We start from the raw sequence: 23,848 nt of genomic DNA, 5'->3' as shown, positions 1-23,848 counted from the left end.
AACTGCAAAAAAAGTTACTAAGGGGTTTAACCACTTGCCGCCCAGCCACCGCATTAAAACGGTTGCAGGGCGGCACGGCTGGGCAAAACCACGTTTTAAAACGTAGTTTTGCTAAACATTTAGGCGCGCGCTCGCCCTACCTGTCCCGCGGGTGTCAGCCGCCGGGTCACGGCCGGTGATCGCTGACAGAGAGCAGGGGGCATTGTTTACACACAGCCCTGCTATTTGTCAGTTCCCTGACAAGCTGAAGAGGGAGAGAAGAGTTTCTCTCTCTCCCGATCAGCCTGCCCCCGTCCAGCACACACCCCCGCACAGTGAAAAAAAATGTTAACCCCTTCCTCCCCAGTGCCATTAGTACAGTGTCAGTGTTTTTTTTTTTTTTCACTAATCACTGTATTGGTGTCACTGGGGATTTCAGTGACCCCAAGTCAGTTCCCCCCCAGTGTCAAAATGTCCGCCGCAGTCCTGCCATAAGTCGCTGATCGCCGCCATTATTAGTATAAAAAAATTTAAAAATCCCAGTATCTTTCCCGCCATTTAGAAACGCTATAACTTTCATGTAAACCAATTAATTTACACGTAGTGGGATTTTTTTTTTAGCAAAGACATGTCGCAGAATTCATTTTGGATGAAATTTGTGACAAAATTTGATTTTTTAATTTTTTTTTTACTGGACATGTTTTATAGCAAAAAGTCCAAAATATTGTTTTTTTTATTCTCAAAATTGTCAGCCTTTTTTTTTTTTTATAGTGCAAAAAATTAAAAACGCACAGGCGATCAAATACCACCGAAAGAAAGCTCAATTTGTGGGAAAAAAAGGATGTAAATTTAATTCGGGTGCAGTGTTGCATGACCGCGCAATTGTCAGTTAAAGTAACGCAGCGCCGTAACACAAACCTCTTCTGTAACCGCTTCCTGACCACCCTACAGCAGAAATACTGCTACAGGGCGGCATGGGTACGCAAAATCACACACACACACACACACACACACACATAAATATACATATATATATACGTGATTTGCGCTCCAGTGGTTTTCACGCCCCTCCCAGATAGCGTCAGATTGCCCGTCAGTACACCAGTCATCACATTTAACCCCTTGATTGCCAGGAGCACGCTCATATACAATAAACCTCCATTGCTAGTATAGTGTCTGAACGGATCAATATCTTTGATCAGGTCAGCACTATACCAGCGTTCACATTAGTATAGCGTCCCCAAAAACACAGCGTTAGCGGGATCAGTCCCATGCACCTGCCAACACCTACGTTTACCCCCCCTTCTCCCCCAGCAAGTGCAGTGTCAGTAGGTCACTGTCACTTGATACATTGCACACAAAACCGCAGTGTTCTCAGAATCAGGCCTGATCTCTGTTAGCACTTGCCGGTAAATTTTGATGACTCTCATATGCAGCAGAGTGCCAGTACTAGTGCCGCTCTAAATTTTGGTGAACTGGCGAGTACCAGCAGTCTAGTACATCCTGGTCTTTCACATACCTCCTTGAGTTTTGGAGCTGTTTTTCACGGAATATCTGTATGCGTTGATTGTGGATCAAAGCAGTTTATATGCACAACAATTTATCGCCGCCAACCCAAATTCAAACTTTTCCACACCATTCGCATGGAAACTCATTACGGTTTTCAAATTTACATTTTTTTTGGGCCTAACTCTCAACATGGGCATTACTAAAAGAAATGAATTGCGGTTGTATTGGTCCGCAGACCCGATTCATCATATGCCGTGTTCTCTGCTGCCATGGCCAGGCATAGATATGAGAGTATAATGTGTTTTATGCATTTCAGCGACAATACACTCTGTCATCCTCGGGGTAACCCTGAATTTGACCGGCTCCACAAAATTCAGCCCCTCGCAAATCACCTTAACCTAAAATTTGCAGATGTCTATACTCCCCAGCAAAACATCTGCGTTGATGAGTCCCTTATTAATTTTTCTGGTCGCCTTGCATTCAAACAATTTCTCCCCTGCAAGCATGCCAGATATGGGGTCAAGATGTAGAAGACCTGTGAGAGGACAACAGGCTATACTTATAAGTTTCGGATTTACGAGGGAAAAGATAGTCACATGGAGCCCCCCGGATGCCCAGACTACATGGGGAGCAGTGGCAAGATAGTTTGGGACTTGGTGTCATCATTTCTCCATATGGGGTACCACTTATACGTGGACAGTTTTTATTCAAGCGTGCCACTATTTAGACATTTATTCAATCTTGGAACTGGCACTTGTGGCAAAGTGTGACCTAATTTTTGCCCACTATTAGAAGTGGGTGGATGCAGGGCGGTATATTCTAATGGTGGGCATACCACACACTTTTTATGGCAGAGATTTCTTCTCATTTTTTCATTCAGTCCACTGGCTGCATACCAAAAAAAAAAAACAAAAACATAGCATATATAACCAACAAGGACCAGCGATGTACTGGTACATCACTGGATTTGAATGGTTATACCAGGATGATGCCTACAGCTGCAGGCATCATCCTGGTGTCGTTTTTTTTTCAGCCGGTGATCGGCTTTCATGTAAAAGCAATCCTAGTGGCTAATTAGCTGCAAGATTGCTTTACAATCAGTGGGAGATGATGTACCCCCTCTGCCTTCCACGGCCTTCTCGGGCAGTCCCGTGCCATCAGGGGAACCTGAGAATGCAGCCGGTGTTTCTGCCAGCTGACCATAGAGCTGATTGGAGACCAGAATGGTGCCAATCATCTCTATAGTCTAAGAATTCGGAAGCTACAAGCATTTCATCACTTCATTTTCGCAGGATATAAACCGCGCCATTTGTAAATTGGGAAAGCATCTGATGACACCGATTTTTGGTTTGATTAGATAATGTAAGGGCAGAGGAGATATCTAGAGTCTGATAGACCCCAGATTTCTCAAAAAAGAATATATGACAATGCCCATTGAAGTTATAGGTGTTATTTGCATTCCCTGTTATAGCATTAAAAGTGATTAAAAAAAAATGATGGGTACAATGTAAAAATAATTAAAAAAAAAAAAATCAAAATAACTAAAAAAAAAAAAAAAAAAAATTGCCCCTCCCAATGCGCGCACACCTGTGTGCACAAGCCTTGACCCTGTGCCGTTATGTAAACAGCGGTTGCCCCATGCATGTGAGGTATTGCCGTGAACGTCAGATCAAGTGCAGTAATTCTAACACTAGACCTTCTCTGTAAATCTAAAATGGTGGCTTTCAAAGGCTTTTAAAGCGCTGCCTATGGATATTAAAAATGTTTGCAGTTTGTCGCCATTGAACGGGGCATGCGCAGTTTTAAAGCATTTCATGTTTGGTATCTATTTACTCTGCGTACCATTATCTTTTATATTTTACCAAACAATTGGCCAATATATTGTGTTTTTGTGCATTAAAAGTAAAAAAAAAAGTGTTTTTTTTTTTGTTTTTTTTTAAATTGCTTTTGAAAAATCGCTGCGCGAGTACTATGTGCCATAAAAAATTGTAGTACCCACCATTTTATTCACTAGGGTGTCTGCTTTAAAAAAAATATATAATGTTTGGAGGTTTAAATTAATTTCCTAGCAAAAAATACTAATTTTTTTCATGTGAACAAAAAGGCTTGGTCTTCAGGTGGTTAGAAGAGTGAATGATGTGTGGCATAAACTTCTAATGCTGGGCATAAACCGCCCCCACCCCCCAAAATGACCCCTTTTTGGAAAGTAGTCACTCCAAACTATTTGCTGAGAGGAATGTTGAATCAATAGAAGAATTTATTTTTTTACCACAAGTTTTTGGAAAATGACAAAAATAAATATATTTTTTTTTTTTTACACAAAATTGTCACTTAAATGATTTACTGCTCACACATGCCATGGTTATATGTGGAATTACTCCCCAAAATACATTTTGCTACTTCTCCCGTGTATGGGGGTACCACATGTGAAAGACGTTTTGGCAGTCTAGCCAAGTACAGGACCCCAAAATCCAATAAGCACCTTCAGGCTTTCAAATGGCTTTATTTCCTCATTACACTTCCAGAGTACCTATCACAGTTTCGGAGGCCATGAAATGCCAGGATAGCACCTAACCCCCCCCCAAATTACCCCTTATTGGAAAGTAGACGCCCCAAGGAATTTGATAAAAAGCACGGTAAGTATTTTGCAGATCTCATTTGTTGCCACAAGTTTTTGGAAAATGAAGAAAAAAAACAAAAACATTTTTTTATATTTCAAAACCTTGTGAGAAAAAATGAGATCTTCAAAATACTCACCATGCCTCTTTTTAAATTCCTTGGGGTGTCTAATTTCCAGAAGGGGTCATTTGAGGGGGTTCGGGGCTATCCTGCCATGTCAGGGCCTTCAAAACTGTGATAGGTAGTGAGGAAGTGTAATGAGGAAGTTACGCACCTTCAGGCATTGGTTTCAGGCAGTGGTCATTGGATTTCAGGCTCCTGTATGTGGCTAGACTCCCAAAAAGTCTCACACGTGGTATCCCCATACTCAGTAGAAGTAGCAGAATGTATTTTGGGGTGTAATTCCACATATACCCATGGCTTGTGCGAGAAATAAATCATTTAAATGACAACTTCGTGTAAAAAAAAAACAAAAAAAAACAAAAACAAAAAAAAGATTTTTTTTTTTGTAATTTTCCAGAAACTTGTGGAAAAAAATAAATCTTCCATGGACTCAATATGCCTCTCAGCAGATAGCTTAGGGTGTCTAATTTCCGAAAAGGGGTAATTTGAGGGTGTTTGTACTATTCTGGTATTTTAGCACCTCAAGAAATGTGATGGGCAGTAAGAAAGTAAAAGCTATGTAAATTCCATTATCTACACCATAGTTTGTAGACGCTATAACGTTCACAAAAAGCAATCAATATACACTTATTGGGATTTTTTTTTAACCAAAAACATGTAGCAGAATACATTTTGGCCTAAATTTATGACAAAATTTTAGTTTTTTTAGATATTTTTTATGACCAAAATGAGAAAATATTGTTTTTTTTCACCAAAAAAATTTTTTCTTCAAAATTTTTCTGGTTATAGCGTCAAACATAAAAAGTGCACAGGTGATCAAATACCACCAAAAGAATGATCTATTTGTGTTAAAAAAAGGACATAAATTTCATTTATGTACCGTATTGCATGACCGCGCAATTGTCCGTTAAACTAGCGCAGCGCTGTATAGCAAAAAAATTTCGTAAATTGCAGTATCTATACCATAGTTTGTAGACGGTATAACTTTCACACAAAGCAATCAATATACACTTATTGGGATTTTTTTTACCAAAAACATGTAGCAGAATACATTTTGGCCTAAATTTATAACTAACTTTGAGTTTACTATATATTTTTTATAGCTGAAAGCAAAAAATATTGTTTTACTTCAAAATATTTGGTCTTTTTTTGTTTATAGCGTGAAAAATAAAAAGCCCACAGGTGATCAAATACCACCGAAAGAAAGCTCTATTTGTGTGAAAAAAAGGCCGTAAATTTCGTTTGGGTGCAGCATTGCATGACCGCGCAATTATCAGTTGAATTAGTGCAGTGACGAGTAGCAAAAAGAGGCCTGGTCATTAAGGGGGGTAAATCCTCAGGAGCTCAAGTGGTTAAAAAAAAAAATAGTTCAATCACCATCATTATCGCTTAAAAAACATGGTTTTTAAAAAAGATATTAGTAATAGCATTTGTTAATGTTTTTTGTGTTGTGATATTTTTTTCTTTTTGCTATTTTTTTTTGTAGGAAACTGGGTGGAAAAGTGCAATTTGCCCAGACTATTGTCCTAATATGTATGAAGATATGCAGAGTCTTGCCAACATACTCCAATCTGACATCGGGCAAGATATACGTGTCCACAATAGCACTTTCCTATGGTTCATTCCTTATGTTCAATCGGTCATGGACCTTAAAGACTTAGGGGTTGCTTACATTATGGAAGTGATTCATCACCTGTCTTCAGAAATAAAGGTCATCTTTACTCAGTCAAGTAACCAATGTGACAAAGTGACCGAATTCTTTGTCAGAGTCTTAGTTGCTGTCATTGAACTGCATCGAAGTAAAAAGTGCCTTCACTTCCTCTGGATCAGCTCACACAAATGGGTTGAAGCCATTGTCAAGTGTGCCCTCCTTCCAGTCAAAAGCCAAAGAGTTACATCAACCTCGGCATTACCTTCTTCCCCTACTTCTCAGACTCCTTCCTCTATGCAATTTGCTTGCATGCAATTAATTAGGAGCCTTTTACGGGAAGGTTTTCAGTTGGGACAGCAAGCAGTTTGCAAACAATATTTAGACAAATTCAACCTGATTATCAGAGGAAATGTATTCAGAAACTCAGATCTTAGTAAGTCTGAGGTTCAGGGATTGCAAACCTGTCTCACTCAAATCATTAAAAGTATTAAAGATAAGGTATGCAGCATTCCTAGTTCTTCTGCTGATCAAAGCTCAGCAAGCCTGATCCAGGCTGTACCCTTTATTAAGACAGAAAGAATGGATGAGGAATGTTATGAATCCAGCATTAATTCTCCACATAGTTTGCTTGATGTTCCCCTCCATCCCTTAGAATGTAGGGAACAATTAAAAATGATTATAAAAAAAGAAGAACCTGACGGTAATGTACACCTAAAGACACAGATTAAAAAGGAAAAATTAGATGATGCAAGTACTTTCATTTCTGCCCAGGAGGTACCAAAAAGACTGCATGAAGGATGGCAATTTAAATTATCTAAAGTAATTGAAAAAGCGACAAGTTTGAAGCAAAACACAGTAGATGTAGTGCCTGAAAGTAAAATAAGCAGCAGTGAAGTTAACTCCAACCCAGTACAAAAGCCATATGAAAAAGCAAAAATTTACCATAATGAAAGCAAGTCAGATGATTTAAGTGACAGTGATGAAAACATATCTCGGAAAGAACGTTTCAAAAAATGTGTGGACAAAAGTCAACAGACCACTCATGGCAGTCTTCCTGTAAGTGAGCATTTTCAAAGACTGTCCTTAGGCAACAACCCAGTAATTCGACCCATAAAGAGAGAATTTCAAGGGGTCGCTGAGGTCAGCTCTTCCAGCTTTGTTGAAAGCAATGCTGACACTGTAGTGGACAATGAAATGGATGATGATGCTCTCCCCTTGTCTGTGGTTAAGAAAAAGCTTCTAACGAAAAATTCCAAAAAGTCAGCTCTTATAAACATTCAAATGAACCACAATTGCAATAACACAGCAGAGGTGACCCAGAAAAAAGATTCAAATTTTTCTGCTGATTCAAATCGGCAGGTATCTGATGTACCTGAGTATTCTTCAATAAAGAGGAAAGTTAAAGGGGCAACCAGAGCTATTGGGGATGATCATATTTCCGTCAAAACAGAAATTGATAGTATCATAACAATCTCAGATGACACTGACCAAGAAGAAGAAGAAGAAGAAGAATCTTTTTGCAAATCTGGTCAAGATACTTCAGAAAAACTGATGCATAGACCAGAACAAGTTAAGTCTGAGCCTGGCAATCCAAGTTTTGAGGAGTATGGATCACAATGTTTCGAATTTGAAACTGAGGATGATATATATTCTGTGTGGACTGACTCACAGTTGGAGGAGAAGCCTAATAATGTCCAAGAAAATAAATCCTCAAGGCCAGAGACCAGTAGTATTGAGGACTTGGACCAGAACAATGATTTCAATCAGTGGGGGTATGACACGGACTACGTTTCTGATGAAATGATAGCAAATGCAGCAGAAAATGCAGAACAGCAATTTAAACTATCAACCTCTGCTGCAAACACTCAGTCTAGAAAGGAGCACGGTGTTAAAGCACATGAAGCTGTGAATTCCAGCATGTTTTATGGAAAACGATCCCATGAGTCTGTCACTGAAAGAGGTCCTAAAGGTAAACGGCCCAAATTGGCTAAAGAACCATTTTCTTTCAATGCCAAGAGTAGAAACACAGACGCTCCAACAACACAAAGAAAACTGCAAACTGCCAAAGCAAACAAAGCTGAAGATCTTTTAAAGGCTCAGGGACATGTCAGGAAGAATGGAAGCCCAAGTAAAGGTTCCCTTGCTGTGGTCCCACCAAAGAAACTACACAAGTGTCCTGAACCAACCTCCACTGTCGAAAAGCTAAGGCTAAAAAAGCCTCCCCGCAGAGCTTTTGACCTGTCCCAAAGATCCCTTGATAGCTTGGCCGAATTACGAAATTATGGCAAATCTGCAGGATTTGTTGAGACTAAAAAACCTAAATCAAAACTTATTTCACCACAGTCAATTTTAACAAAAGGTAATAAGTTGTTAGCTTGCCAGGATCAACAGTTTTATCGACAGTCCAGGCCTAAGGATACAGAGAAAAGGAGATTGAGTAGTGGTTCTGAAAACAGTGGCAAAAATGCAGGGATGCCAACAAAGGAAAGTGGACACAAGCCAGGGGATCAGACCTCTCTTCCAGATCAACTGAACAGAGCAGAGAATCTAGAGAGGCCAAAACAGGAAGAACCTCAGGGATGTGGGCTTATGGATGCAAAAAAAAATTACATTAGCATTTCTGAAACAACTAAAGATACTGAAACTAATGACCATCCTGTTGCTGACTTGGTGCCGCAGTTGAATTCTCAAGAGAATGACCATGCTCAGTCTACCATGCCAACTACTCCTTATGATCACAGAGATAATGATGATGATGATGATGAAAATGACTTGTTTTTAACACAGGCAGATCCAATTGATATGGATTTGTGTTCGCAGTTAGAGACTGACATAAGTGTTGGCATACCTCAAGAAACGTGTCTGTCCAATGTTGATCATTGTCCATCAGTTCCTCATCTGACAGATGTACCAAAATGCAGTTTTAAGGACTGCACAGAGCTTGTCACAGTTTCTGGTGATAAGTGTCAGATACAGTCTGCTCCTGAGAAAAAAGAGGATCACATGTTTGCCCGACCTGGTTTGCCCCCTTCTCTTCAAAAACCACACAGACCTTCCACTGCTAAAGTTTATAGTTCTGGGACAACCTCTCGAACTGCCAGTCTCACAAAAGATCTCGAAAGCCTCCCAAAGCACCTGCCTACTGCAAAGGCAAAAACTCAGTCATCAAAACCATCTGTGCCTAGAACAACTATGCAACCTTCTGTCCAAAACAAAGCTCCAGTGTCTCAGAGTACAAGCAATGTTCTGAAACCTCTGATCAATCAAAACAACATCCCCATACAGTGCAGTTCTAATTCTATTCAAAGAACTGGAATGAATCCTCTTGCTTCTTTCCGAACACCACATAGGGACCAGACCTGGTTGCTGCGAGAAGTTCTGAACTGGAAATTTGATATGTTTGACAACATTGCACAGTTTGGGCCCCCCAACAAACTTTGTCAGTTGCCATTGTTAAAAGTACCACTCAGATTTTCAGATTATGAGGAGTACTTCACCGTCTTTTGCCCATTGATGCTCCTGAACACTTTTGAATCGGTAAGGCTTTTTTATTTTACTTTTTTATTTCAATGAAGGGAATTTCTTTATTTCTTCAGGGCACATTGTAAAATAAGTCAGATAAAACCCCTCCCTTTCCTATGAGCTCCAGTGTTTGTGCTAGTGTCCTAAGCCAGCCTTAGGTTAGCTAAATCTCAGCTGGTTCAGCAGGGACCAGCTGAGTATCGATCCATCTATAGACAGGCTTGTTGTACTGAAGTAGATCCATTGATTGACTTCAGTACAACCAATCTGTTTGATTTTTTTTTTTTTGTGTGCGATTACTGCTGACAACTATAGCCACTGGCAGTAATTGTGTTCTGATGGCAGGAAAGGCTCCCTGCTGGCAGAACACAATAGCTCTGCAGAAGGCATTCCCCATCAACATGTAATGTGGGGAAACCAGTCAACTGTAAACAGAAGTCCAAACTATATAATGAATGAAATCTGAGTACAGAGTTTTTCTGGCATGAAAACCTATAGGTGGGACTGCACTTGAAAGTGCCCTCATGTTTTTAAGGTTTTCCATTCCAAACAAAGGCAGCTCCCTAGAATCCAGTGGGCCCTTGTAGATGATCTATATATTGGTAGTTGCTTTATTCAGCCTCTAGGGCCAAAGAAAGGTTGACTTGTGTAAGTTCCAAGTTGATCCAGCCTCAAGCTGGCCATTCACATATAGATTATTTTTATTCACCCTGTGGGCTGAATAAAATCTACAGATGCTTCCATCCACACTATACAGTGGGGTTGGATGACTCTCCCTGCAGCTATTGTATTTTGACAGCCTTTATTCCTGACAGCTGAGCAGAACAGCCGGGAAGAAAATGTGAGTATGTGGGGCTGGGGGAGGGGAGAATAGACAGGTTTGCTTGGTTGTACCAGTCTCCAGTGGAATATTGGGTACTGCAAAATTATGTTTCTGGATCATCAGATCCCATGATAGCACAGGGGTTGAAAATTTAATACACTGCATTTCTGGTAAGCTGCAATGAGGTATAAAGATATTTTTGTCACTTTTTCCTACAGCTGGCACAGGAATGGGCAGTAAAACAACCTTCACTCACTTCCCATTTGTGTAAGCTTCACTTGCAAAATTTCTGCTCGGAAAACCAGATGTACAGAGGAGAATTCCAAGGTGAGATAATTTTAAGATATTGCATTTGCTTAATTTTCACTTTGTTCAAGAACAATGCTACCCTGATCAAGTTTGAAAATCTTTACATCTCCAGATGCCTGCTGTCAAATAAGCAGATGTGTGAGACTTGTGTTTTAACTACATGCCGCCCAGCCACTGTACATATATGGCGGCAGGGCGGCACTTGCAGGCAAAACCACGTTTTTAAACGTGTGTTTTGTAAACAAATAGGGGGCGCGCGCGAGGCACGCCGCCCCGCCCCCCCCCCCCCCCCCCATTTGTCCCGCCGATCACCACCGCAGATGTGAGTCGCCAGGTCACAGCCGCTCCTTAGCGGCTATCTCCCGGCAATCGGCGGCAAATAGTGACAGAGAGCACAGCTGCAGTAGCTGTGCTGTCTGTCACTTCCCTGTCAGCTCGAGGATGAGCTGATCGAGAAAGAAGAGTTTCTCTTTCTCGATCAGCCTTGTCCCGTGCAGTACACACCCCCGCCCCCTAGTAAAACACTCCCCTCACTCCTATAACCCTTCCCTGCAAAATAGTTAACCCCTTCCTCCCCATTGCCATTAGTACAGTGTCACTGTTTTGGTTTTTTTTTTTTGCACTAATCACTGTATTAGTGTTTTTGGGGATGTCAGTGACCCCAAGTCAGTACCACCCAATGTCAGAATGTCCGCCGCAGTCCCGCCATAAGTCGCTGGTCGCTGCCATAAGTCCCTGATCGCCACCATAATTCGCTGATCGCCACCATTATTAGTATAAAAAAACCTATAAATCCCAGTATCTTTCCCGCCATATGTAAACGCTATAACTTTCGCGTAAACCAATTTACGCGTATTGGGTTTTTTTTTTTTTTTAGCAAAGACATGTCGTAGAATGCATTTTGGCAGAAATATGACTAAATTTTATTTTTGCATTTTTTTTTTTACTGGACATGTTTTATAGCAAAAAGTCCAAAATATTGTTTTTTTTTTCCTCAAAATTGTCAGCCTTTTTTTTATAGCGCAAAAATTAAAAACCGCACAGACAATCAAATACCACCAAAAGAAAGCTCAATTTGTGGGGAAAAAAAGGATGTAAATTTCATTTATGTACCATATTGCATGACCACGCAGTTGTCCGTTAGACTAGCGCAGCGCTCTATAGCAGAAAAATGGCGTAAATTGCAGTATTTATACCATAGTTGGTAGACGCTATAACTTCCACACAAAGCAATCAATATGCACTTATTGGGATTTTGTTTTACCAAAAACATGGAGCAGAATACATTTTGGCCTAAATTTATAACCAACTTTGAGTTTACTATATATTTTTTATAGCTGAAAGTAAAAAATATTGTTTTTCTTCAAAATTTTTGGCTCTTTTTGTTTATAGCGTGAAAAATAAAAAGCGCACAGGTGATCAAATTACACTGAAAGCTCTATTTGTGTGAAAAAAAGGACTTAAATTTAGTTTGGGTGCAGCATTGCATGACCGCGCAATTATCAGTTGAATTAGTGCAGCGCCGAGTAGCAAAAAGAGGCCTGGTCATTAAGGGGGGGTAAATCCTCAGGAGCTCAAGTGGTTAATGTGTCTTTAAATAGTTCATTTGTCAAAACAGAGTTGGTGTGAGCCCTGCTTAGCCATTCACAGGAAGCTTTGTATTCTATGAATGAAAACAAAGCTTCCTCTGATTGGCTGAGGAGGTGATCATTACACTGATCGATGCGGATGAAGAAATCTCCCTGCCAAAAACAATGTTAAAAATATATGCTGAAGCATATGAGCGATCCACCCCCTGACCACCCAAGGCCCCCTGGCTTGGCCATATATGTTCTTTTTTCAATTGCGGATGAAAAATCTCATCCAACAGCGCTGCACACACATATTCTGAGAGCAAGACCCTGTTGCTGTCAGAATAAACAGATCGGTGCTGCATTCCTGCAAAGAAAACAGCAATGGTGAATAATAAAACAGTATTTCAATAAAACAACTATTTGTTTTTTTTTTATTTTTGTTTTTTTTTTAATTTATTTTGTATATTTTTTTTCACTTTTTTAAAAAAAAAAAAACAAAAACAAAAAAAACCTGTAACATTCAGATATTAGGGTCTCCTAAAATGCGATATCCACTTTCCTGACTACCTAACATTGTTCGAAACCCTGTGTATATTTGTGCCCTAGACTGTGCCGTGCTGTACCCTAGGCTAATACTCCACTAGCGTACGGTAGTGACGGAAGCAGTCCTTGAGGCAGAGACCAGGTTGAACAGGACAGGAGGGACAAAAAAAGCAAGTGTCACGCCTAATTCAATGTCTGCTACAGACAAAACTTCTTTTTGGGTGACTTTTGGGTTGGGGTACCAGGAATGGCATCGGGAAAATGCCTTTCATGCAGCCCGGTCACTTTATCTGCGTTGGTGGTTTGGGCCACAGCACCTTCTGGATACAAAAGAGCCATGATGATCTCTTTCTGGAATTTTAGGAAGAATCCACTTCTTCCAATTGCTTTGTAAAGCACAAAAGCATTGCGCAGAGCCAATTGAAAATAAATAGACCCTTTTTGTACCAGTGTCTGGCTTTATGGGAAACAAAATACGGATTCATCATCTGGTTGTTGAAGTCCACCCCTCCCATGTTAAGGTTATAGTTGTGGACACAGAGGGGCTTCTCAACAACACCAGCGGCTGTAGAAATTTGGATGGTCATGTCTGTGTGAATGGGACTCCACGTGACTGTTTTCCCTTGTAAATCCAAAAATTACATGTATAGCCTGTTGCCCTCTCACAGATCTTCTACAATTTGACCCCATATCTGGCACGCTTGCTGTGGAGAAATTGTTTGAATGCATGGTGAAAAAATTAATTAGGGACTCAACACAGATGTTTTCCAGGGGTATACACACATCTGCAAATTTCTTGTTATGGCGATTCACAAGGGGCTGAATTTTCTGGGCTAGTCATATTCAGGGTCACCCCGAGGACAACAGTGTATTGTTGTTAAAATAGCCATGGTAGCAGAGAACATGGGCATATGATGAATTGGATCTGTGGACCAAGACGACCACAATTAATTATTTATTTATTTATTTTTTGTAGTAATGCCCATGTTGAGGATTAGTCTCAAAAACTTTAAATTTGGAAACTGTAATAGGTTTCCATGCAAATGGTCTGGCAAGGTTTGAATTTGGGTTGGCAGCGATAAATTTTTGTGTGTATCAATTGCTTTGATCCACAACCAATCCATATAGATCTTCCCTGAAAAACGGCTCCAAAAATTAAGGGGAGTAGGTGAATTTGCTGTTTCCACCTGAATTCCGGGTTGGGCAGTGAATGGGGGAAGTACAGGTGCTGCAGAATTTTTGGGTTGCCAATCCAGGATTTGCAAGCACATCCTGAAGGACACTGGGCTCCACAGGCCTGTGTTAGAATTCTTTGGTGGCTGTGGGACACTACTTGTACTTACCACTGCACCAGCTTGTACTGCACTTTTGGGACACGCCACATCATCAAGTGATACTGCAGTACTGGTATGAAAAAGACCAGGATGTACTAGTCGCTGGTGCTTGCCAGTTCACCAAAAGGTGGAGTGGCACTAGTACTGGTACTCTGCTGCATATGAGAATCATCATGCAATAGTACCACCTCAGCAAACTGGGAACGGGGTCTGGTACACCTGACCTCATCGGCTGAACTATGTCAGGGTGCTGCTGCTGTCTACAGGTTCGTATTCTGAGGTGGTTTCTGTCAGTGAGGCTTCCCCTTCACTCTCATCTGACATGCTCATAATCCTGTAAGCTTCTTCACTAGTGTACCTTTCGTTGGACATTTTGGACACTAAATTTATAGGTACCTAGTGTGACTCACGGGAAAAAGAGCACTTGGCTGTTAGGGACTGCTTGAACCGCTACACAACAATTTTCCTGCTAGTGCTAGCAGAGCTCAGGCCTGATCTTGCTAACCCTGCAGTTTTGTATGCAATGTATCAAGTGACAGTGATCTACTGACACTGCATTTGCTGGGGAAAAATGGGGGGTGGGGGTTAAGCGTAGGGACAAATTTCAGATGCTGGGGCTAATCCTGCTAACACTGTTTTTGGGGTCATTATACTATTGTGGACACTGATGTAGTGCTGATCTGATCAAAGATATTGATCTGTTCAGACACTATACTAGCACTTTTTTTTTATAGAGTGATTCTTAAAGTATGTTAATCATTAAACCGCGCCAATTGATGCTTTTAAATATTCAATATTATAGCCAATCAGCTGCCACTTTAAATACTATGTAAAACTTATTCCAAAAAATACCACTCCTAATATTGTTGATAATTAGCGGTACATTATATATATATGTGTCACATTAATTCCTTTTGATGGTCTCGATGTGCAAACTCATTTACACAGATATTAAGTGACATAAATTATATGTGACATAAAAATATGTGACAAAAAATATACAAATTTTATATGATATAATAGTGCCCACAAAACACCGTAAATATAAGTCCAGTGTAATTAATGCCAAAAAAAGTAAAAAAAAAAATCTTCCACAATGTGAATCCCCTGTGACTCCCAGTGCAGAAATAAACCACGTGCTGTGCCTTTCATACACCCCCTCTTAGGTGTGCACTCACCAGAACATAGCCTTTTAATGAGCCTTATTGCATAAATTCCAGAAATCGGGATCATCAGAACACAGCCTTTTTTCCACTTTATACAGACTCCAAATTGTTAAGACCGGGAGGTTCCTCCAATAATCACCCATGATAAGAATGGTAACCAGGATCATAATATATATTCCTCTCCATAGTTACATAGAAAGAGAAATTCACTCCAATCGTGTATTACCAAGGTAAACAACTTTAATAAGCCACAATAGTGCACTTACAACATTCCAAAAATAGTTAAGCCTTATTTAAAATAGCCTTTCAGTGAGACAGATATCGCAGATGCTCTCACCACCTCTGGATCTGCCGGACAGAACGCCGTCTCGTCACTTCTGGTTGCGCATCTGCATCACTACCGGTCCGCCGCACCATCACACCCTGACATACGACGAAACATGTCGGGGTGTGACGGTGCGGCGGACTGGTAGTGACACAGATACGCAACCGGAAGTGACGAGACACCATTCTGTCTGGCAGATCCGGAGGTGGTGAGAGCATCTGCAATATCTGTCTCCCTGAAAGGCTTTTTTTTTTTCTATAACGTTTTATTAGGAACAAGGAAACCGTACAGGTCAAAAATACAACATAAGGGAATACACATACAGAAAGGCATACACTTTTAGGCAATAAGAATAGTCCGAATCCCACAATCAATGTACATCCAGTGCATCCATAGTAAGAGAGGAGTTGTTCCAAACCACAGTTTGGATGGAGGGCTGTCCATGGGGCATAGCTGTCTATCTGATCTGGAAACCTAAAATCTTAGATGGTTAGAGATTGGGGTGTGGCATAAAATCAGATAGGTCTACGTAGGAGGGGATTGCAGGTCTGAATTTCTAGTAGCTGTTGAGCTGATCAAGGGGTACGTATCTTACTTTCGAGGGTGATATGTGAGCATAACAGTAACAATATGAGGTAGTCTAGGAGAGTGTGTACGGGAGAAAGCTAATGATGGTGTGATTTGTGGGAGAGGAGAGAAGAGAAAAAAAAAAAATAGAGCAAATTTGGGGAATAGCATAGAAGGGGGGGGGGGGAGAAGGATCACATACTAGAGGTGACTAGGAGAGGGGTGGGAGAGAGGGGGAGGAGGATGAGGAGGGGGGAGGGAGAGTAAGGGGGATAGGGGAGGGAGAGAGTAAGGGGGATAGGGGAGGGGAAAGAGTGAAAAAACAAACAAATCAAAGAAAGATAGAAAGAGAAGGAAAAAAAAAAGGTGGGGGTCTTAGGGAATAACCCAAGGGGTCGGGACTGGGATCAGGTCATCAAGGGCCTGACAAGAAGGCGGGTCTCATGTCCATTAACGAGAAATGAGAAGATTGCTTTGCTTGGGGGGGGGGGGGATCCAGTGAATCAATCGGACAAGCAAGCGAGCAAAGGCTCCAAGATCGGGGGTTAGCAAGGAGGGAAGTCCATAATAGAGCGATATTCTGGAGTCGTTTGGAAGGGGATCCAACAGGCCCATGTGTGCGAGAATTTCGTTGGGTTGTCACGGGATGATTCTATGAGTTCCTCCATCTCTGATACTCTATTCAGACGAAGCATCCAATCTCGAATCGATGGGGGTCGGGTAGACCTCCATAGGGCTGGTATGATTAATTTAGCTGCATTTAACATATGCATTGCTAGCGACTTGAAGTAGAGGCACCTGGGGATCGAGGTATGGTGGAGGAGATGCGATGGACCTCTTTCCTGAAGGGTTGAATGGCAGGACAGGACAGGACCACCAAATGTGCAGAAGTGAGCCATCCTCGGAGTCACATCTCCAACATGATTTGGGTAAACTCGGGTTAAAGCGATGGAGTCTGGAGGGGGGTCCTATACCATTTGGAAACCAGTTTATATCCATTTTCTTGCGTAGATACGTTCAAGGAGCCTTTGTGAGCATAGGTGAATATTTGGTCCCAGTCCGAAGAAGATAAATCGATGTCCAAGTCTCTCATCCATGCTCGACAGGCCAGGATTGTGGAAGGGAGTCAGTCTCCAAATAGGAGAAGATACGTGGTGGAAACCAAATGTCGTTGGGGTTCCGTTTTGGAGCAAAGAGCTTCAAAGGAGGTGAGAGGGCGGGTCCATTTATTGTGGTGGGGTTTAGAGCAGAGGAAATGTCTTATTTGGAGATATGCCCAAAAGGGGAAGGTATGATGCTGCATGGAGGGGATGAGTGAGGCTAGGGTCTTCAATTGGCCATTACAAAAGAAGTGTTTTGCAGCACATGTTGGTGAGGCCAATGGTTCACTAGAAAAGATGAGTGCAGGCCCGGTGGGAAATCCAAGTTCATGCGTAGGGAGGTAAAAGGATTAGGGGCATCAGAAATTAAAGCCGCTTTGCGTGTCGACCGAAAGATCTTCAAAGTCGCTCCAATCAATGGGTGTGTATGGAGTATCATGGGGTTGTGTTTCTGCGGGAGTGCCAAAGGAGAGGGAGAGAGAGAATCCTCGAGGTAAACCCAGGCTTTTGTGGACGTGTGGACAGGCCCAATGATATTTTTGGAGATCTGGGAGCCCGATACCCCCCTTGGATTTGGGGAGGGTCAATTGTGAAAAGGAAATACGTGGCTGTTTGAAACTCCATAGGAACTGTGAGCAGATTTTCATGCAAAGAGCAAAGAAAGTTGGTGGCAAGTGGATAGGAATGGTCTGGAAGAGGTAAAGAAGGCGCGGGAGGATGTTCATTTTAAGGATTGCGGCCCTTCCGAACCAGAAAAAACATGGGCGGTTCCAATTGGAGGTGTCATCCTGAATGGCTCGAAGGGCAGGGACAAAGTTTTTAGCGTATAACTGCTGGAGAGTATTAGGGAGCTGTATGCCGAGATATGTAAGAGCTTCCGTTTCCCAAATGGGAAATGTGATTTACATGCAGCGACCACCTCCAGTGGAAAGGAAACATTTAGAGCACAGGATTTGGAGAAATTAATTTTGAGATTGGAGAGAAATTGAAAAGAATGCAAATCATTAATAAGGTTGGGCAATGTGGTTCTGGGTTCCGATTTAAAAAAAAAAAAAAAAAAGTAAATTATCATCCATGTAAGTGGCAGTTTTGTGCGTATGTCCCTTGACAGAAACTCCCTTGATATTGGGGTTCCTCCGGAGTTTACAAAGCAAGGGTTCTAGCATTAGGACAAAGAGAAGTGATGAAAGGGGGCAACCTTGGTGTGTGCCGTTTTTGAGAGGACCTAGTGCGCTCAGTGAGGCCTGAAGGTAGTCCCAGGCCACCCTGTCAAATGCTTTCTCCGCGTCCAGGGAAAGAAGGAAGCCAGGTTGCTGTGAAGAATGGAGGAAGTGGAGTATATTCAAGGCCTTAGTAGTGTTGCCTCGCTTCCCTTCCTGGGATGAAACCAACTTGATCTAGATTCACCAAGGAGGGGGATCAGCGGGAGTCGATTGGCCAGGATTTTAGCATAAAGTTTAACATTGACAGTCAAGAGTGAGGCCGAAAACTACTAACTAAGGTTGCGTCCTTTCACCCTTTTGGGTATGACAGTGATATGGGCTTCCAGGAAACGATGTGGAGAAGCAGAAGGGGCATTGAAGGCCTCAAGACAAGGATCCCGCAAGGTGTCTATGAATGTCTTGTAATAGGCAACGGGGAGGCCATCCGGGCCTGAGCTTTTACCAGGTTTCATTTGTTTGAGGGCCATTCATCAGAGGAAATGTTTCGTTCAAGGTCCTGTGCAAGGTCATCAGAGATTGCGGGTGGGCTGTATAGGTGTAGGAACTCCAAGATCAGGGTGGATCTAGATTTTTCTGATTTAGTTGGAGGACGTTCCGGTGTTAGGTTGTAGAGGGCGGTATAATATCTTTCAAAATGAGAGGCAATATGGCTGTTCGAGGTGGCCACGGAGCCGTCCGCACCACTTATTTTGTGGACTGTTAAGTTGGCTTTTTTTGGAAGGAGGGCTCTTGCCAGGAATCTGCCACTCTGCATACTCATAAAAAAAGCTTCAGGGAGATAATAAATCTGCACTTGACTGCCTTACCGAGTTCCAGCATCAACTGTGAGTGGGTAGTCTTGAGTTCCTCTAAGGTCGTTTTAGCCTGGGTATGTTTTATGAGCCTTTTCGAGGTAGCTGATTCGGCCCAGTAAGAATTTTATGGACGCCTGTTTCTCCCTTTTACGTTTGGTTGACATCGCAATGAATCGGATAACACATTTATGTGCTTCCCACTGGGTTAAGGGAGAGGTGTCAGAAGTTTGGTTGGTCAGGAATACTTCCGGAGTATGGAGCATAATTCAGCCTCATTTGCTACATCAGCTAGGAGGGACGCATCCAGTCACCATACTTTAGTACGGGAATGTTTTTCAGGGAAGGTCATGGAAATGGGATGGTGATCCGAGAGGAACAAAGGATCTATGTAGAAAAGGAAGGTCCACTTGAGAGAGAAAAAGGTAGTCAATTCTAGAGTATTTGTTATGTGGAGCGGAAAAGAACGTCTAATCTTTGTCGTTCAGGTGGAGCACTCTCCAAGAATCATGGAGTTGGAGATCTTGGAGTTGGGTATGAATCTGACGCAACTATAAGGCAGAAACGAGGAACCTGAGGAGGATTCTAAAAGTGGGCATAGAGGGACATTGAAGTCCACCCCCCCAGGACCCTGTACCATGTGATCAGCTGTAGCCAATCACAGATCACTAGTATTTTGAACAGTCATGATCTTAACCCATTCATGACAGTTCAAAGGAAGCATTGCATGAGCAATAATCTTTATTGCTCCTGCAAACCAAAGTGTAAGAAAAAAATTAAATAAAATCCCTCATCACCCCCCCAGATTAGTACAGTGTTACTACAGTACATTGCACTGCTCTGTTTAAAGTATTTTTTTAAATAATAAAGAATGTTAAAAAAAAACAAAAAACTGAATTTTGTTTTTTAAAAGTCTCAATTTTTTTTTGGCAAGTGGCAGCTCTGGGCAAAGCATCACTTTCTATTTCCGCTTGTGAGCTTGCATATGTGCGCCCCTTGCTGCCACCCCTCACCCCCCCCCCCATCCCGTCAGTCCAGGGAGAGAAGAGAGAACACCGCACTGTGAGCAAAAGCACTACATTTTACACACGCATTAGATTAGCACATTTGATCATCCCGTCACCGAGCAAGTGCCTTTAGTACAGTTTCAGTATATAGAATTTTTCACTGATCACTGTATTACTGCCACTAGCAACATTAGATAGTGTCAGGGTCAGTTAGTACCCCTCCTAGCCAGGGTCGCACTCACGTTATAGGTCGCTGATCACCCGCATTACTAGTATAGCGTTTATAGGGATCAGTATATTGATCACGAACAGAACTATACTAGTGCCTCCTTAGTATAGTGTCTCCAAGAATGCAGTGTTACCAGGATCAGCCCAGTTCGCTGCCTGTACTAGCGTTTAGCCCCTCCGCTGTTTTTCATGCAAATTTGTAGAAATTGATTGTGGGCCAAATCAACTTATATGCACAATACACGCAAATTCAGCTCTTGCAGACAACAAGCATGGAAACCTATAACTGTTTCTGAATTTAAAACTTTTTTGGGCCTAACCCTCAATATGGGCATTACAAAAAAATATTAATTGCGGTCATATTGGTCCACAGACCCAATTCATCATATGTCCATGCCCTCTACTATTACATACATGCTATGCTGTACAAGGACCAGCAACGTACTGTTACGTCGCTGGACTTTGGTTATACCAGGATGATGCCTGCAGCTCCAGGCATCATCCTGGTATCGGGTTTTTTTTTTTTTTTCTTTTCTTCCGCTGGTGGTCTTCTTTCATGTAAAAGCAATCTTAGTGACTTAAGTGGTCAGTGAATTAGCCACAGGATTGTTTTTACAAGCAGCTTCCTTCTACAGCTTTCTCAGGCTCTTCCGTCCCAACGGGGAACCAATGGTGCCGCCAGCTGACCATAGGGCTGATCGGAGACCTACGAGCAATTAATCACTTTGGTTTTGCCTTATATAAACAGCGCCATTTTAAAATTGGGAAAGCATCTGATCTTGGTGGCACCAGGAGTCATGTGACTCAGGAAAAGGTAAACCACATTCTGTCTGGGGCAGAACAGCATGTGCCATTTCTATCTGCAGTACATATTCCATGTATAGAAAGCTGGCAGGGATTTTTTTCCCGTCGTCAGCATCTAATACTGGGGCAGTGGTCCCTGCATGTCTAGGCGTTTTCGGCAATCTGCCAGCGTTGGGGAACTCTGCATGTGGATCTACTAGCTTCCAGGTTCTAGTTGGACAGGTTGTGTGCAGGACTAGAGTCCCACTGGCAATGGAGATAGATGCACTGGTAACACCTTAAGGGACCAGTTCTCTCTAATCTATACCTTTCTTCCCAATTCAACTATTGCCACGTTTTTTGCACAGGATCAGGGAGGTGGTAACACTGATAATAGTTGTAGCCCTGCCTAGTCCAGGAGGGCTTGGTACACCAAAATAGTGAATCTGGCAGTGGATGCTATTGAAGCCCAGGACTGGAAAGATTGGGGGGAGGGAGAGGGTCTTGGGTCCTGTTATCGCTGCACTGTTAAGCACTAGGGAGGCCGGCTCCAGGGAGCTTCTGTTACAGGACCTGGAAATCTTATTTGCCTGGTGTGGAGCTAGGAAGTGACACCTGCAGAAAAATGTGATTGGGAGAAATTTGTACTTTCTCCAATTGGGAAGGGAAATGAAATTGGCCTAAGTATCATTAAGGGTCAGATTTCGGCACTATCAGTTTTTTTCCTAGAGACGGTTTTTCTCACTCGTACCTAGTGCAGGGTGTAACATATAGTCCCGCCTATCAGGCCACCCTTGTATCCTTGGGACTTGAACTTGGTTTGAAGGTGGCTTCTACAAGGACAACCAAGACCAAGTCGAGAAACTCTGTTAGTACTTTGACTTGGAACGTGGCTTCTTGGTGTTGCAGCATGATAACTTGATGTTGCGTCCTCATCCATCTTTCTTGCCTAGAGTGGTTTCTAGTTTTCACTTGAATCAGGACAGTGTCTTGCTTTTCAGCACAGGTCAGGAATACTGGTTTGTGCTACCAGAAAGCCCAGGAAGGGTAGGTGACATCCAGGTCAACTATTTCTTCAGGTGAGAGTGCACTCTACCAAGAGTGAGGGGGTATCTTGGGCTATCTGCCTTCAGGTGTTTGTGTCTCCAGGTTTGCAAATCTTCTACATAGTCTTTGGTACATACATTCAAAGGGCTTTTCCAGGAGGATGTCAAAGCCACGGAGGATACTACCTTTGGCCACAGTGTTCTGGACAGTAAGGTAGGCCTTTTTTGGATTGATGGCAGTGGTTAATCTGGTGTCTCCTACCCCTCAGATTTTATTGCTTTGAAACATCACATGTAGTCATGATTATAGCCTGCTATGTGTCCCGTGATTTACGATAAAGACTATTAGATTTTTTTTCCCTACATACTTACCTGTAAAATCAATTTTTTTGAGTATATCAAAGGACACAGAGGTTCATTCCCTCTTCCTGGGAATTCATTGCTTGCTACAAAACTGAGGTACTTCCTGTGTAGGAGGGGTTATATAAGGGAGAACTTCCTGTTTGATCTGCCAGTGTCCATTTCCCTATAAGTGGTGCATAACCACATAGGCATGATTATACAGTGAGTAACAGAAGTATTTGAACACCCTGCAATTTTGAAAGTTCTCCCACTTAGAAATCATGGAAAGGTCTGAAATTCACATTGTAGGTGCATTCCCACTCTGAGAGACAGAATTAAAAAGAAAAAAAAAAACAATTCAGGAAATCACATTGTATGATTTTTAAAGTATTTATTTGTCTTGCACTGCTGAACATAAGTATTTGAACACCTGAGAAAATCAGTGTTAATATTTGGTACAGAAGCCTTTGTTTGCAATTACAGAGGTCAAACATTTCCTGTAGTTCTTGACCAGGTTTGCACACACTGCAACAGGGATTTTGGCCCACTCCTCCACACAGATCTCCTCTAGATCTGTCAGGTTTCGGGGCTGTTGCTAAGCAACATGGAGTTTCAGCTCCCTCCAAAGATGTTCTATTGGATTTAGGTCTGGAGACTGGCTAAGCCACTCTAGAACCTTGATATGCTTCTTATGGAGCCACTCCTTGGTTATCCTGGCTGTGTGCTTAGGGTCGTTGTCATGTTGGAAGACCCAGCCACGACCCATCTTCAATGCTCCGACTGAGGGAAGGAGGTTGTTGCTCAAAATCTCACAATAAATGGCCCCATTCATCCTCTCCTTAATACAGTGCAGTCGTCCTCTCCCTTTCGCAGAAAAGCACCCCCAAAGCATGATGTTACCACCCCCATGCTTCACAGTAGGGATGGTGTTCTTGGGATGCAACTCCTCCTTCTTTTTCCTCCAAACACGACGAGTGAAGTTTAGACCAAAAAGTTTTACTTTGATCTCATCTGACCACATGACTTTCTCCCATGCCTCCTCTGGATCATCCAGATGGTCATTGGCAAACTTCAGACGGGCCTGGACATGTGATGACTTGAGCAGGGGAACCTTCCGTGCAATGCATGATTTGGAACAATCACGGCGTAGTGTTCTACCGACAGTGACCTTTGAAACTCTGGTCCCAGCTCTCTAAATGTCATTGACCAGCTCCTCCCTTGTAGTTCTGGGCTGATTCCTCACCTTTCTTATCATCAGTGATACCCCACGAGGTGAGATATTGC

General features: G+C 42.2%; 1 protein-coding gene across 1 annotated transcript in view; it reads left to right on the top strand.

Moving 5' to 3' along the window:
- The window catches only part of SETX (senataxin), a 256,689-nt gene that overhangs the window by 86,384 nt on the left and 146,457 nt on the right, over positions 1 to 23,848 (top strand). The window contains exons 9-10 of the mRNA XM_089675124.1: positions 5,717 to 9,418; positions 10,445 to 10,553. Coding sequence (XP_089531250.1) covers positions 5,717 to 9,418; positions 10,445 to 10,553 — 3,811 coding nt within the window. The remainder of the gene's footprint in view (positions 1 to 5,716; positions 9,419 to 10,444; positions 10,554 to 23,848) is intronic.

The sequence above is a fragment of the Staurois parvus genome, unplaced genomic scaffold (genome assembly GCF_062004578.1).
Source record: "Staurois parvus isolate SC_StPar_1 unplaced genomic scaffold, SC_StPar_1.0 ptg000154l, whole genome shotgun sequence".
In the NCBI taxonomy this organism is placed as follows: domain Eukaryota; kingdom Metazoa; phylum Chordata; class Amphibia; order Anura; family Ranidae; genus Staurois; species Staurois parvus.
The sequence above is the reverse complement of the archived record's forward strand: the minus strand, read 5'-3'. Positions and strand labels throughout refer to the sequence as shown.